The sequence below is a fragment of the Megalops cyprinoides genome, chromosome 11, assembly GCF_013368585.1.
Source record: "Megalops cyprinoides isolate fMegCyp1 chromosome 11, fMegCyp1.pri, whole genome shotgun sequence".
In the NCBI taxonomy this organism is placed as follows: Eukaryota; Metazoa; Chordata; class Actinopteri; order Elopiformes; family Megalopidae; genus Megalops; species Megalops cyprinoides.
In genome coordinates, this window is record NC_050593.1 from 27,707,392 (window position 1) to 27,724,908 (window position 17,517).

Sequence of the window (17,517 nt, forward strand, 5' to 3'; positions counted from 1 at the left end):
GCAGATATTTTGAGAGTGACAAACATATCAATATACCATACCATATGAAATACAAATGAATTCTCCTTCTTTGCAGTTAATAATTTAATGTTACGTTTTCTCATTAATGAGACTCTCTCTGCAAACCTTTTCCCCTGACCATGTCAACCCTCACTGCACCTGTGTTCATGAAACAAGTCAACAATCCCACACATCAAAAGGCAAACACTGTATCAGCTATCTAAATTTAAGTATTATATTCTTTACATAAACACTACATAAACATAAACAAAAGTTCTCATGGAGGTCAGATAATTTATTAATAGTTCTGATATGTGAAACATTCAATATAATACCTCAGCGAATTGTCCCATATATGAACCACAACTGAGAAACTAAAACCCTGTTTGATATGTAATTCCCAAGACTCACCATATTTCACCACAGGTAGCATGCACACTAAACAACGAACACTACACAAAGAAAATAGAAAGCAACTAACATTACACTGAATGTTAACAATCATATGCATATGAGTATTACTAGTAACAACAATAATAAATAATCTTCCATCTCTTCATTATGTGATCTTTAGTCTTACTTGTTAAAATACAATGCAAGTGATGTACGGTTTCTTCATTATGCAAATTCTCATGTTTGAGTGAGTATCATGTCACATTCTGCCTGTCAGATGTTTGCTATAACCTGTGACTGGAGATAACATTCTTAGACTGGCTCATGACTGAGCCCTGGCCAGCTACATTGCTCATAACAGCATTCAGAGAATGTCTGTACCATCAAACTGCTGCTGCTGCCATTGTGAAGAATAGCCCTAGTGACAGCATGCTCATTAACTTCAGCAAACAGTACCACAATACTACAGCTGACATTGTATTGACAGCACATTGAACGAAACTGATCAGAACAATAGGTGAGTTACCGCCTTGTTCTCTGAATTTAGAGATGCAGTTAAGGCCAGTTTGTGCAGACTCCTCCTCTGGCGTTCACTTCCTCCATCTAAAACCCAGAACATGATGTTTGCATTACAAATACTGGCTTTCACATCAGAGTCATTGGAAACTACTCTCCTGGGACCACCTGAAATCTAAGAGCATGTGTGCTCGATGTTACAAAAGCGGCAGGTTATTAAACAATCTATCAAAGCTTTTCGAGAAGTAATCTCTCACTTTTAGCACTTTATTGCCTGTGTGGAGAAATAATAAAAGAAGACAAGAATAATAATAAAAAACAGAGAACTTTAAATAAAAGTTAAGCCTACTTAAACGCCCTAAATTGAAACAGCCTACAAAATGAGGCTGTGAAATCCCCCCATTAAAGAACAATCAATTCTGAATGGGAGGCTGTAGCATGGTGCTGCTCAGTGGGCTTTATGTGCGTAATCACACAGTTCCACTTTCTGTACAAGGAGTCTTTGAATAATATTTGTTCTTGTCTGACAGCTAAATGATTGGTCTTCATCCCTTTTTGCTTTCTGAGGCACTGAGGTGTTGTCTCGCATATCATTTTGGCAGATACAGTATGCACAGTTCATTTAAAAATCGACGCCGTGGATTATATTTTGAGACAGACAGAATGATGGTAAATCTACTCCCACGACAGGTGAAGTGAAGTGAGGACTCAGCTGCCAATAAGGTTTGCTTGTGTTCCAGATGGCAATCGGTCCATGTTATTCCTCTGTGACCTTTCACAGCAAAGTACACACAATAAAACCCACAGTGCCATCAAGATGGGACAAGATATGAACAGCACCGTAGTGGATCCATCAAATCTGTCTGCCGGCCATTATGTGACACATCACACCACAGAACATGGGGCAGATCAAACAGTCTTGTTAGTGTGCCTAACAATTGGAAAATCCAAAGTGCTATATCTCTATAACCGCCAAATGGACTCTGCTACAGTTTTCTGTGAAACCATCAGATGAGATCATTCTGTACCACAGAAATCCTCTTGTGGGGTTAACCAGATGGATAAAAATGTGGCCTCAAGAACTGAACAAGGATTTTGACAGAAAATTTTGTAACTCCCAGTTAACAAGTGACTGATGTTCTGAGGGCTCTCTTGAAGATTTGGAAATGTAAATTCCCAACAGTCATCTGAATGTCATTTGTGAAACCCAGGCACTTCATTTCTAGGATCTCCCAGAAAACTGCACTGTGTTACTGGCAGGATGTGCCCTTTGACCCAGAGGTTGTCAGAAGGGATTAGGTACTCATAAAGGGGCCTTGTAACTCAATCTCTTAGTACAGAGATCTATGACCTCGCTCCACAGATCATAAGGAACAGAGTTCAGGCAGGGGAGTCACACACCGGTGACTAGCATGAGACACAAGAGGCAGCACTCTGTAATTCAGTCACTACTAAATATCATCATTTGCAGGCCAGGACACCCTGTGAGGAGATGATGAACACAGAGACGAACTCCGCGCACCACTGCTTTGACAATCATTTCAGAACTATTTTCCCAGTGTCATTTTGCCAAAAAAGCTTCAGATTAAATGCATTAGTGTACATTACACTCATTGCAGAAATATGAAAATAATGTTTGTTTTATCAACTTGTGATCTTATTCTCCATGGAACCACAGACTAATGGTGCTAAAAAGAAACAAATGCTTGGCATGCATTCAAAAGGTTTGTGTATTCATATGAATTCCTGCTGTACAATCAACTGTTCTGCCAGCACTGAGAGACAAAACACTTAGGGATTAGACATGTTAGGTAAAGTTCTTTAAATTTACAACTTAAAGGAAAAAAAATGGATAACAAGGGCAAATATATGTGAACATGTGTGTGTGTGTATGTCCATTGTCGAGTGCTATTTTTATTATACCTACATGAGGAACAGAGTCTCTCTGTCCACCAGTCTCTTTCTGCAGACACAGAGAGAGAGAGAGAGAGAGGGCAACGGGAGAGAGAGAGTGGCCTTCTGGGACAACAGTGGGCACTTTGCTGCCTCACTTTAATGCAGAGAGAGGAAATTCAGGCATGGTTTTTCTTCGCTAATGCGCACACAAATGCGCACACAAACACAGCTGCCTACACAAAACACACACACACACACAAATAAATTGTCTGTCATCTACATCAACGCATTATAATTCATAAAATATCTTATATATTCATATCATATTATTAGATATAATTAGAACCATAGCTATATCTATAACACATAATGAATGTATAATACATTCAAACATGACTCTCTTTCACCATGCTAAATGCACTGGCAAAGGGTCAAACAGGCATTTTGGAGGAGAGAAAAATCACTCACTAACAGGCAATCAGAAACCTGCACAAAGAAAGTACCACACAAAAGCCATTTTACACAAGAACACTCACCGCACATCAGATGAGATGGAGAGGGAGGTACTTAGCCAATTAAATGGGGGCAATATTAGATAGCCATATTAAGAGAGCCAGATTAGGAATTTGATTGCCTCACACAGGTGTGAATTATTAACTGCATACCCTCATTATTTCCCACTGTTTAAAAGCATGTTGATTTGGTTCCTTGCACCAACAACTGTAAGAGTCATTGGCTGTCTTTCAACCAAATCTGCAAAGTTTTTTTGTACCACAGCATTTCATATGCTGGATGTTCTTCTACTTCAGCTACTTTCAGTTTTGTCTGAAAATCCTAATCATCACAGTACCTAACTGTTAAACAGACATTTGATTCTAAACATTAAATATAAAATTTTTCTCAGTCTGCACCATGGAAAGCACATTTATTTCTCTTGCCTATTTTGTGTGATACATTCCATATTTTTTTTCTTGTAGCATAAACAGATACTGAGAAGCAACTATAAGCTACCAGCTTGTTTTCTTCACATTCTTGCAGAGCCATAACAGCTCTGTATGTTTTTTTTTTTTTTTTTTCCCGAAAATACAGAGCAGAAGAATGATAAACTCTGTTTCACCTTATTTATAGCGGCAAACTGGCAGCCAGACCATGCGGAAGAAATGAAGGCTCCTAAAGACTTGCATCGGTAGCTCAGAAACATGGCCTTGATATTCCAGATAGCAAATGATGTACTGAGAGGAGAGGAAGTCACCCTGAATGCAGGAGAAATGGCTTGTTGCCGTTGCCAAGCAAGGCCAGACTCCAGACAATATGCGTTCACATTGTATTTCACTTGCTCTCCTGAGCTACAGGGGTCAAAGCAGATGCCGACTGGCTAGCTTTCAACAAAAAGCCACGAGGGGTCAGATCATGATTGCAACTGTCTGCTCGTGTTCCCAATCCCAAATGTTTTTCCTGGCACTGTTTTGCTGGGCAGGCACTTTCCGAGTTGCTTTAAAATGTACTGTGCAGAAACTGACAGGTGGAAGTGGTAAGAAGCAGGTCTTATCACCTACATGGATGTTGGTTCAATCCCCAGGGGGGGCATTGCAGTTGCACCCTCGAGCAATCCACCTATTGTGAATTGCTTCAGTCCTTACAAGGCTATATAAATGGATGATATGTAAGCTATGTGAGTCACTCTGAATAAAGGCGTCTGTTAAGCAAATAAATAATGAAATAAACACGACAGATGAGCTAAAGAACATTCCAGAGGACTCAGCAACATGGGAAAGATCCAATTTCTGGGACTGTTAAATCTTTACAAGAAAACTTTGTTTTGGCATGATATTTGATTTAGTTTCGTCTTTATTGGACTAAAGTATAGGCTCTCTGTGTGAAATGCTATGCACTTTTCTCCAGGGTACTTCATTTTTCTGAGCTGAAAACATTCTCAAACATTACAACTCACTATTTGACAAACCAATACAGAATGTTTCTTCTGATAATGTGTTCATTTCCTGTCACTGCAAAAAGTAATTAATGTATGCTTTCAGTATTTTCCACATCAGTATGTGGCTTGTGTGTGTGTGTGTGTGTGTGTGTGTGTGTGTGTGTGTGTGTGTGTGTGTGTGTGTGTGTGTGCATGTGTGTGTATTTCATGTGTATTAAATATATATGTACAAATTGTTCCTTACATACTGATTGATGAAGTAAAAGTGAAAACAAGAAAACAACAAAGGTATAACAGGAGTAATGTCTAATTATGCCTTTATACAAAAATGCCACTTCTATACCTTGCATTCATTTAATCAAAAGCACACAGCACAAATTCAACTGCATGTTATCTTAAAAAAATTAAGTGCCTGTAATTCGTGATCTGATTTATGCTGTAAGGATGACATGATTCACCGCTGACATGACGTCTCTACAGAGCTGCTTGCTGATTTCAAAATGTCAAAGGACAAAACTCCTACCTAAAGGTGTGAAGAGCATTTATCTTCTGCATTTTCCTTTGTAATGCAAATTGTAATCAATAATCTAATCAGCCCACGAAACCAGCTAACAGTAGGAATGACAATGAAGCAAGTCACCACGGCAATGTTAAACACCTGAAGAGTAATTATGTCAAGCTTTACTCATCTCTCAAACCAAAGTTTGTCTGTGATGGTTTATGTGAGTTTATCATAGCAACATTTTTTGCAATGTACTGCCATACCAAATGTATCATAAGTCATTTTGGGTGTAATGCTGTGGGTCGGTCTATGAGGTTACTGATCGATGTCTATGGAGTATCAGTCATTACATTCATTCCTCTTAAACTCGGTGAAAACCCACTTGACGTTATCCCTAGTATGTGTGCTGATCTGGTTTCCATGGTTATTGTTACATCCAATAGTAATTGTAGTCAGTTGTGACTTCCACACCATCCCTGCTGCTCGCATTTTCTCCATGGTGTACAATCACCTAACTTGTTTTGATTTGGCATGCCACTTCCTGGCCTCTACACCACTAGGATATAATCCATTAAGCGCTTAAGGGCCAAACCATGGACCTGACACAACATCCCTTGAGATGCAGCATGCAATTCTGGTATGAACACACAATGCAATTATGGATGTAACACAATATCACATGCAAACTGCAATTAAATGAATGCTTCACAATTGACAAGTGCTATTTTTTGCATTTGGCACCCTGACAAAGGAAATTTTTTCATGGCTATTCTATTTCAATACAGTTTGCAATAGACATAGGTCTTAAAGCTCATTGGCATTATTTTTTGGCACCCCCCCTAGTGCCAGAACTACTACCATTGGTATCAGTACATACAGCCTTGAACTGTTTAATATTTATCACAAAACATATGTGAAGACACTGCAAGTTGTCAGCTGCTTAAGTACCCTAATCTCTGCTATTGTATCAGCATCCAATAGAAGAGCAAGGAATTGTCAGCATCATCACATTCAGTTACATCCATCATTCAAAATGACAAATTTGTATGTGTGTGTGTGTGTGTGTGTGTGCGTGCATGCATGTGTGTGTTTGTGTGTGCATGAGTGTGGGTGTGTGTGTGTGTGTTTTCCTAGCATACTCATGGAATAATGACCAGAACCAGATCAACACCATGTTCATTACTATATATAGGACCTATACCGTCCAACATTTTCACTACTCCTTATGGATATGTAATCAACAGATGTTCTTTAAACAAAATGACATATGTTATTGAATTACTTTATACATCAGGGACCAAAGTTTTAGATGGACACCTAGCTTGGAAACAATTTGATGTTTTCAAATAACAGGCACACATAAAATCAACTTGCCAGTAGTTTGATCAGATGTTTGAATTGCATTACTTCATGGTCAGGATCACCCGGCTTTGGAGCGGGAACAGCAAAACAAAGATCAATCTCCTAGTGATTGACACTAATATATTCCAAACAAGGTAGCACAACAATGGTTGTGAAAGATCAGAAATGATTGTTTTCTAAGATGAAGAAACAAGTCTCATTTGACCTTAAGCATGTCAATCTGATGCCTAATGTGTTCTGTTCTCCAAGGGGGGTAAGAACAAATGAATAAAGCTTTTATTCTGCTGGGGCAGATTGCGTTGAAAAGCCTGAAGCTCTTGACCAACTCTGACATGTTCAAAGGTGATTTATTCTGCCTCTTGACAGAGTTATTAGCTTCAGTTCTGTAAACGCAATAGGGCTTTGTCAATCTGATAATCATTGCATTGGGTGGTTGTTCTACATGCTGTGTAACTGTGATTTATCCAGTGTGGCAAGTCTTTAAAACAGCACAGGCCTGAAGCTATTAACCTTTCCCATGTGACGTCACAAGCATGGCAACCGAAACCGGCAGGTTAAAATAAAACCTTATAACGCCGGACTTTTAATGGGATTTCAGTGGGATTTTTAACACTGACAGGGGAGAAGTGACAGGCAGCCAGTTGCTACAGCTTTCACCTTCTCTGTTTCATACTTCATGCTTTGCAATGAAACATGGATGTAGGATCGTTGTATGTAAAACCAGTAAAAAGTCACCTGCTCGATGTGAAGACAGCTAAAGGCAATGCACTATTTAGCTGGAAGTCTACATTAGCTTTTCCTACTAGTTTTATTTCCAAAATATCTGTTATCTATAATAATGATAAGACAATGATAATATTATAGCAATGCACTGCATTTTATACAGCCCCTTTCATGGATCTCAAAATGCTTTAAATACAGGGCTCCTAATCCAAACGCTGTCGGTACAATTTCATAGTGGAGCGCTGCTGTTACACTCCAAATTCCCTCAGAAAATATCCAGCTTTATAAACGGATAATGTGTAGAAACTGTAAACTCTGTAAGTCGTTCAGGACAGGAACATCTGCTAAGCAAATGTAATGTACTTTACAATAAGGGCAAGTGGGATTAGGTGGGAAGATTTAGAGATAGTTTTGGAATTTGGCCAGCACACTGGAGAACTCCCTACTTTTTGGTAAGCGCCATGGGATCTTTGATGACCACAGAAAGTCAGGACCTTAATATCTGATTTGCAGGATGAAAGATGATGGGTCCTGCTCGGTATGACAATGTTAACACAAAGAGGCTGTCCTTCGAGCCTCCCACATCCTCCTATCAAACTGTAAACTCGTATTCAAGTCCCTTCCCACCTCCTCACCCTGCCCAGACGCACAGAGTAAAACAGGATTGAGAGGTGTGATTAAACTGTGGTGGCATATTCCGGGCAGCGGCATCACAGAGCGACACAGTGAATACCTGGCACAATCTAATTGGTGCCACCGGTGCCCAGCCCGGGCAGGGAACCAGCAGCGCTGGCACTCCTCAGTCTACCAATGATCTGCGTGTTATCATGTTCCCTTTCTCATTAGGAATTTTCAAAGGAGCTGATCAACATGTTGTGACTAATCTGTTTTGAGACAACTGTTCAGTGAATCATTGGGTTTCCATGCACCTTGCAGTGACATACTGACTACGTTAGCGTGTACATTAATATTCTGAATTTAACCTGGATGTGTAAGTATGGCACCCATGACATGAGTCATCTAATTATCTTATTCCGATAACCAAACCTGAATAACACAGTATTCCACTTATGAGAAACCCAAACATGTGATACATTTCGAGTATATTTCTCTATTAATTGGAATATTGAGCCACATAAACCCCTTATTCAGAGTATTCCTCTTATAACCTTAAATTCCCACACGTTCAATGTTTAGCAAGCATTGCTGAGTCATGATTCGCCCGTTGGCTAGGTGTCAAGGCTGAGAAAAAACTCAAATTGCTGTAGAATAAATTTTGCTAAGAAAATAACATGACATGGTGCAAATTATTTTCTGAAATAAATTAATCAGCAAGATCCATGCCTGTCCTTTACAGGGCTTATTTAGGTACTCTGATTTCCATGTCTATATGAATATTCGTGGTGTTTGTAATTCACGATGCATGTAAGCAGATTCTTTGAAATGTGAGCATGACCATCTTAAGGACCATTTTTAGCCATATTGTGAGCTTGGGAACACAGAAGCAGTTGCCACCTCAATGAATGTACAATGGGGTATCTGATGTTAAATACCAGGAGTAAATGCTGGCTAAGGAATAAAACTGCAGATCTAATGTAGTGAACAAGAGAGTGGAGATGAATTAAATGGACTCTCTGATCTGCCTTTTAACATGCTCGAAAGCAAACCTACAAATTTGTCTCATGACAGGGTAACGTAATTGCCTGGTGATGGCTTTGCTTGTATCATCTCCATTGTGACACAATTCAAACTAATCAATGATAACTGAGTCAGAAAAAGTGTTTATCTATTACATGGTGCAGCAATGTGCGGTGGCTTTGGATGTGGACTTGTAACCACAAGGTTGCAGATTAAAATCACAGGTGCGGCGTTGCTGATTCACCTTGTGTAAGGTGTCATTAATATGAATGAATGGATAATCAGTAAAATGCAAGACAAGCTAGTGATAACTGCAAAGTAAAGAAACAAATAAAATAGTGATAATGCCTGTGAATAATATCCGATCAGTCAGTACTGGTTTTGTCCTATTACCACTATTATTCCATGTGTGATTGATTTTCATTCTATTTTTGCCCTCTCCATCTGCTCCCAGGTCAAGGACAGGTTATTGGGCACATCCAGATCCTGAAGTAAAACCGACCACCTTCTCTCGTGTTACTCATAAGAGCTGAAAAGTAGGCAGTTAGGCAAAAACTTTGGCCTCTACTAAATCTAAACACTGCTTACCCTTAAAAATGTGAAGGGTGAACACATTTAAGCATAATAAATGAGTCCATGGATCACACACCCCTCTGGTGCCAGAACTAGTGCCATTGGTACCAACACATGCAATCTTGAACAGTTGCTACAAAATAAATGTGAAGACACTGAAACTTGTTCAGTTGCTTAAGTACCCTGATATCTACTAGTGTATCACAAAGAGTTGTGAGCATCATCAAACACCCACTCTCATACTGTACAATGAGCTCGCTAATCACTTCAATTAACACAATGACGTGCAAACTGAAAATAATCTACACAGATCTCTGTTGACAGCAGAATATCAAGCACAAACAACTGCTTCCTGCATGAGATCAAGAAGAGGTTACGTATATGTGAATTGCCGAGATTTGGAGGACTGCACCAACATCGATCCTGCATCACAAGGACTCGTGTTTTTCTTTGACGGTGTTGATTCATATTCATTATTGAATCCCACAGCCTTACCAAAATGCAGTCTCTCCTTAGACCCTCAGCATACATAAGACTCAAAGGACACCCTCCAAATCTAAATGTGAAAGGATTTACACCACTTTGGGCATAGACAATTGACTGGCTTTGAAACAAGTTCAGGATTCTGGCTGTCTGTGGTTTGAACATTGCAATTGACCTCATGTACACAAAATCTGCTGTATCCGGTCTGGCAAAATCAAAAATAAATAAATAAATAAAATAAAATACAAAAAAATAAATAAATAAGCAAATACAATATAGTCTCTCTCTTCTAAGGCATCCTAAGCTGATAAACCTTAGCAAAAACACCAGGTACATTCTGTTTGCATGAAAAGCAGGCAGTAGACTGTGGCAAACTAAAAATGAAACGCCGGACCGCTCTCCATCCGCAGCATTGTCAGCACTGGATATATTTGCTTTTAATGAACACTTCTTTGAGTACAGCAAGACAAATTACGGATAAGGCTTTTCTCTCAGCAAGAATTAAACTGCATTCATATCTACCCCTACGTCTGCACGGGAAATTACGGCATTTTATGAAATAACCCAGAACCTAACCGAACAGTAGATTCACATGGACGGAAGAAGCACTTTCTTACACCATCCCTAGGGGTCTTCCTGTCAAGCTATGACTCATCATCCTTAATAATACCCAGTCACGCGGGACACTATCTCGGCTGCCTCAGCTTACAGGAAAACCCAAATAATTGATCTGGGCGATGGAGACGGATGGCGCGGGGTCAAGAGGTCAGCTACTTTGGCTCAGTCGCTCATCAGCGTGATGAGCTGCTAAAAAGAACCCTTCTGCCTTACGGTCTCGTCAAAATGACATCCTCACTTATGAATGTGAATAATTTATGCCGCCATGCGCAAAAAAAGTATTTTACAGTAATTTCCATAAGGAACTCAAGCTTATCTTTGAACGTTTTAAAACTGGTATCTTCGGTTAGGCCAATTCTGCCATGCTGGATGTCTTATTCACTTTTAAGCATGAAATGACTCTTGTTTTTTATCATTGCAGACAGTCTAATCACAGTATGAATGGAAATGCATTGGTACACATTTAAAAGTCTATTGGTGACACTAAGTGACACTGGGAACAAGTTCCTTTTTGAATATGTCAGGCATTCTTGCAGTTTTCATTATTAATATCCAAGTTCAAGGGGACATGGATTGCTTATGACAGCTCACACAGTGTCATTAAAAAGTGGTGACATTTACAGTCTCAGAACAAATCAACTGCATGCACAACTGGTATTTTGAACTAATCAACCTACATTAATTTGTTCATTTTAAAAAAAGAAAAATGCTTTTCTCAATTTTCTAATCAATGCTTAAGTAACACATTAATAAAACGTTGGTTCAAAAATGAGAAATCACACATAATTGACTATTACTCAATACTTAGTGCAGGCTGTTAAAACATGTTCTATCAAATGACAGAAAATAAAAAAAAAAATTTTAAAAATCCAGAAAAAATGGTTTAATTTCTTTCTTACAGGGCACCTATAATGATACAATGATAGGTATACAAAGTCAAAACAACACCCACTAATAGTGGCAACATGATGAAACTTGACATGAGGATAGTAATCCGCTGGGATATGAATTAAGACTTCATTCCATTTTTTCTACCGAACTGATGTAGAAATAAAGGTTTTTTGGATTCAAGGGTTTTTTTGGGGTGGGGATTCATGGGACAATTAAACACATGCGTGATTCTTCCCACTAAACAAAAATCTGTATTTGCACAGTTTTGCCTAATGAAAGAGGTGAAAAGTGAGATAATCACTTCATTCAAAGAAAACTAAAATAAGATGAATCTGCAACTAGGAGAATTACAGCGTAGTATTGCTGACATTATCTTACACTACATTAACTCAGAATTAGGACAAAGAAAAGGGGAGGCCATTTTAAGCCATCTTTTTCAAACATTCAGATGTGACCTTTAAGGGAAACCATGGTGCTTTGGAGAGGACTCTGCTTTCCGAGGCTCCGCGCCTCACTGGAATGAAGTAATCTAAATGCGTTTTCGGTTCTGCTTGCTGCGCCCGGCTTTTGTTTGCTTTTTACAATAATGCCTCAGATGTCAGAATGATCAACAACCCTATTAACAGAGCCAATGAAAAACACAACTTGGCTTAGTGTGATCCTCTTTATTTAACATTCAGGATGTAGCAATGTTAGACGGCGGGAAATGCTGTGCTCATACAGGTATGAAGATTTCAGAACGTGAGAAGGAAAATAAAAGCGGACAAGATTGCTGTGTGCATTGAAGCAGCCCATTGGATGTGCTCTTGCAGCAACAATCCTTTCACAAGCTGAGATCTAATATCTAAACTCTACCTGCAGGTAGCATCTCCACATCTCTACTTTGAAAGGTTGCACTGAAGGGAATTTTCCAAATCTGCACACACACATGGATCTTGATACTATATTCAAACGACAATACAGATTTTTCACAAATATGAATGCCAGCTGGAGGCCTGCTTCCTGTTTCTGTTCCTGCAAAATATCATTATCCATATTATAATATTATAATATTACAATATTCAAGACTTACAGTCATTTACAGAGTCAACACAGAAATATCTGTGGGGTTTTGAGAAAGCAAACACTCATTTGCCATTTATACTTTCAATAAGTGCAGGACTGTCCACTATTCCTCAAAGGAGCTCACAGAGCTATGAGAAGGACATTTCAAGTTGAGGAGCAGCTATTTACAGTAAAACAAGTAAAAAAGTATGCTGAGTAAGCAGCCATTAGAAGATGAATGTGAGGATCACACACAGCAAAAAGAAAAAAAAAACTGATCTGTAAAAGGTAACTTATGAAAATACTGAAATGAAAACCGAATCCATCTACCATGACATGTACATACATTTGTTTGTAGGGCAGTTTGAACTTGGGGGATGAGGTGTCTGTCATGCATTGCCTTGTTTCTGACACAATTACACAGCTGTGCAGATAGGGTGCAGAAGTAGTCCAATGTTCCCCCTCCGGAGACTGTGAATAAAGCAGCCGCTGCCTGATAATTAAAAGAACCAGCCCCAGGTCTACAGTCTTTATCCAATGTTGTGTCCTCAGAATTCTGCAGCAAAACGCAGGCAGGAAATGTGCCTATGCCTCTGAGATTAGACTGATTCACAGAAGCAGCGGGGGTCACAGGGGGTATGAGCCTGCAGGTCGTGACCTCAAATACTTCAAGAATGTCGGCATTAAATTAAAAGAAATTGACTGCATTTATTCTTTTTTTCCCCCTCACACACTCGCACAGTGGGGTTCTCCCCAGATAACAGAACAATGGTAATACGATGTCATCACCGTAATTAAATTGGGACATCACAGCATTCTTCTTCTAGGTTAGATACCTACCCTTATAGATGCAAATGTATGTGTCTGTGTGTTTGTACGTGTGTGTGTGTGTGTGTGTGTGTGTGCAACAGAATACTTACATTTTAATTGCTAGAATTATATGCACAAAATAGTTTTGGTGACTCTTAAATACTAGTTTGAGTCATAAATACAGCTGACTTTCTTCAGCAGGAACCAGTGGAAAATAAAAATAAAATTAAAAAAATAAAATAAAATAAAACATTTAACAACTAATTAGGGAGGGCATGATATCTTGCAGGTATGTCAAGTTTTCTTTCTTTTCTTCGTATCCTGCAATGTTGATGATATCGTCCTTCATACATTTTCAACATCATGAGGTCAGCAATGTGTATATATATATATATATATATACACACACACACACACACACACACACACACACACACACACATAAACTTTATAATCCTACAGCTTCGAAAGAGACCCTCTGGATATCCCTCCAAATCCTTGAAGGAAGTGGATCCTTCCAGAATGCCACCTCTTAGGGATTGCTATCATTCTTTCCTTTTCCAGAGAGGACCAAGTATTTTAACCCAAGACTCTCAAGGAAATTTATTATGATTTACAAAGAGGCAAGAAACTCCAGCTCCACGATTTAGCAGCGAAATGGGCAATGTCAAAGTCACCAAACCACACATGCAGCAGTTAGGGGAAGACAACTTGTAACCAAAACATTTTCACGTATGAATCCTGGATAGGTTTGTGCTGCATAAGACTTGAACAGGTAATTCAGCCTGAATGGCTTCAGTAAATATCTAGCGATCATGTGAGACAGGTAAACCATAAAGGTCACTCGGCATAAAGGTATCTGTGACACTAATAAATAATAATAAATTGATTAGTGATTAGGTGGTCATATTTATTAGCTAGGGCAATAATGTACATGACGTACACAATGTACTCTTGCATAACATATAATCTTTAGTATTCCACAATCCCCATGCTTTCCAAGACATCCTGTATCAGTTTAAGTAAATATGAGACATTATCAACTGAGTATGAGCAATAACATGACTCAATAACAGATTAATCAAATACCTGCTCTACAAAACCGTTGTACTTAATATCCCTGGAGAATAACCATCTGTGTTTCATATTTAAACCTGTTTATAGTATTTATGAATAAATATAAATGGCACCTGGAACAAATCTGCACTGACGCATTGATCTAGATCAACACCTAAATAATCAAACGATGTTGACAGATGGGCCCATATTTCAAAGACGTCTTAAAAAAAAAAAAAAAAAAAAAAAACAGTTCAGCACTTCAAAGCACCAGTGTGACCAACAATAGAGTAAACCTTTTTGGAGAACAAAAAATTTGCAGTAGAGTATGTCTTTCTTTTCATGACTTTATTTTTTCCCTAGCAGGTGAGAGGCACTTTAAAGAAATTGATTCAGATTTTTGTGAAAATTCACAAACAGTGCGAGCTGTGTCACTCGCGACATTTCCCTCCTCTTTTGATACAGAACACGTCGCCCCTTCCGCTTCACTCTTTGATGTTCTGCTAGACGTTTGACTTAATGAGGTGTGGATCAGTGCCTCTTCTCTCCTGTAAACAGAGTTTTGTAAAAAAGCTATTTCATAAATCCACCATTTTCACACTGCTTCTGTCAGAAGTTTTTTTTTTTTTTTTTTTTTTTCTGTGAGACTTGCTTCAAATTTGCAGGATATGGTGGATTTTAGGAGGCGGAGAGGAGATTTCCAGATACATTCAACATTCAAGAGCTCTGTAACAGTAATATGCCTGAAAACTCCCTCTCTCTGCACAACTAATGACTACCTCGTTCAGATGAATGGAAAGACTAGCAAAACACAGCAAGGTAAGTCAGTATTTAACTCAAGCTACTTTGAAGTTCACTTCCTTAGACAAATCCCAAATCAGTCTAGGCCCTCAGGTATCAAAGGATTACTGAACACGGCAAATCATGAAACCGCCTCTGCATTCATGTGACATTTGATATCTTCCTTCTCACACATGAATATTTACAATAATGTTGAACCGCGGCATGAGTTTATTCTTGTTATAATAAAAAAAAGACAGTGATAATTGATATCTATAACAACATCAAGAACAATATGGGCATATTCATTATTTTAACTTGTTATTATCCTGCTGGATTGCTGCAATCTATTTTTATTACACTTTTACTTAGCTTAATTTTTCCCGTGTTTCACCTTACCCCACCTCTATTGATAACACTTTAAGTACTACGTTTAAAAGAAATTAAGTACTATGCTTGGGATATACTACACAGCCGCTTCAGTATTCTCCCTGCTTCACAAAGCTGAAGACAATTCATTTGGAGCTGACTCACTTTCTATCCCCAGCCAATAAATCCATTAGGTACCTGCGTTTTCTAATCTGCAGGTAAACAACCTCCACAGATCACTGTTTACACAGCTCAGAAAGCAGCAATCTGAAATGTACTATCATATTACTGACGGATTTAATGTTGCTCATAAGTCAGACACCTCTGTTTGATCTAACCACAAAAGATTTTTACAGCATCTAACAGATGTAAGCAAAGGTTACATTATTTTTCGCCTATTTTACATATCTAGTATCACAATTTTTCATATCCTACATGCCTTTCACACCAGTGGATATAAAATACTCTTGCATGCCATGTACTGACCCGGCTCTCACCACCGGGTCAGTACATGGGGAAGAGTCTTGGGGAAGAGTCTTTCCCTTCTGTACATGTGACCTTGCATAGTTGTGCAAAGGTACAATTCGTCGATCACAGTTATCCCTAATGAATTGCCGCTGGCAACCTTAGTTTTAGGAAACATGGTGCAGAAACTACATGTTTCCTGAATCCAGGTTTGCCTGTGATTATTCATTTAGGATCACTGTCACTGAAAAATTGCACCTCTGCACAACTGTGCCTCCTGCTACATATTATAAGTTTGTTGGGGGCTAAAATTAATGAAATGTGTGTACGAACCAAAGAGAGAAAGGAACATAACATCTAAAAACATCAAAGTTAGGGCAATGTGCCCCACGGTGGGACTGAGTCTTTCTTGGCTCAACTTCACCATCATATTCAATTTTGAACATGAGCCATTTTTAGGAGCTCTTGGGTGAGAGATGCCATGATGAAGCCTACATCCCCACAATGCATCAGAAACACCAACACGGCCAAGAACCTCCTCTTTCACCCCAAAATATATTCTCTAACCCCCCAACCCCCCCCTCCCCCTTTCACTTCCATTTTATTTATGAGCGAAACAGGTGCTGAGGATCACCAGAGGAAATCAACAGCAACTGTATATTGTGGGAAATTATGAAAGCGCTATTTGCTGGCTTGGCCTTCCCAGACCATAGAGGATTTTATCGTACAGAACGTATTTAATGCCAGGAAGATAAGGCTGAAAAACGTTTTCCGCTGAATGCGGCACTTTCAGTTTTACTGTAACATTTGCTGTTTTCGTTCAAAATATTCCAACCCAGCCCTTTCCTCCCTTTTCTGTTGGCACTGCTAATATCAATGCAGGAATCTATAAAACTCCACCCCCAAGACCTGGCTTGAAATAAGAGTAAAATTTTATCTAAGACACATTTTGGACTGCAAAGTGATTTTATTACTGGGACATTTGAGAGACTCCTTGTCCTCGCTCCACACTGCAAACATTCCACTTACTGTGTCCTCAAACTTCCATTCCATGGAATCACTAAATGTGTATACTGGCACAAAGCTGCTTCTGTGGCTCATTTTCAAAGAAGGACATCAGTATTCACATTCCAGGCTGGGGGACTGGCCATACCATACAAAAGCATGATGTCTGGTGTGGCCACTTTTTGGCTATTAGTTGCACCATAATTAGTAATTACATCCAGTATGTATCTATTATTATTATTATTATTATTATTATTATTATTATTATGTATACAAAGGTGCTTAAGGGTGTTTCCAAACTGAAGAATATACATACCAGCAGTATATCCTGAATTAAAACAGCCAAGTAAACAAGCAGGCAAGTAAAAGGCTACTGTTACATACGCCATCAGAATTCAAATGGGCCTCTGTTACTGTTCAGAATGTGGATACTGTGACAAACATCAAACCTGAACACATT

At 38.9% G+C, this 17,517-nt stretch overlaps 1 protein-coding gene across 2 annotated transcripts in view; it reads right to left on the reverse strand.

Annotated features, from left to right (window-relative positions):
• gpc5a (glypican 5a) overlaps positions 1-17,517 on the reverse strand; it is a 170,886-nt gene that overhangs the window by 69,178 nt on the left and 84,191 nt on the right. The window contains exon 7 of one of the 2 annotated variants that reach the window (XM_036541276.1): positions 14,915-14,986. The exons of the other annotated variant lie outside the window; for it this stretch is intronic. Coding sequence (XP_036397169.1) covers positions 14,942-14,986 — 45 coding nt within the window. The 3' untranslated portion in view covers positions 14,915-14,941. Of the gene's footprint in view, positions 1-14,914; positions 14,987-17,517 lie in introns of those variants that run through there. 2 annotated transcript variants of the gene reach the window in all.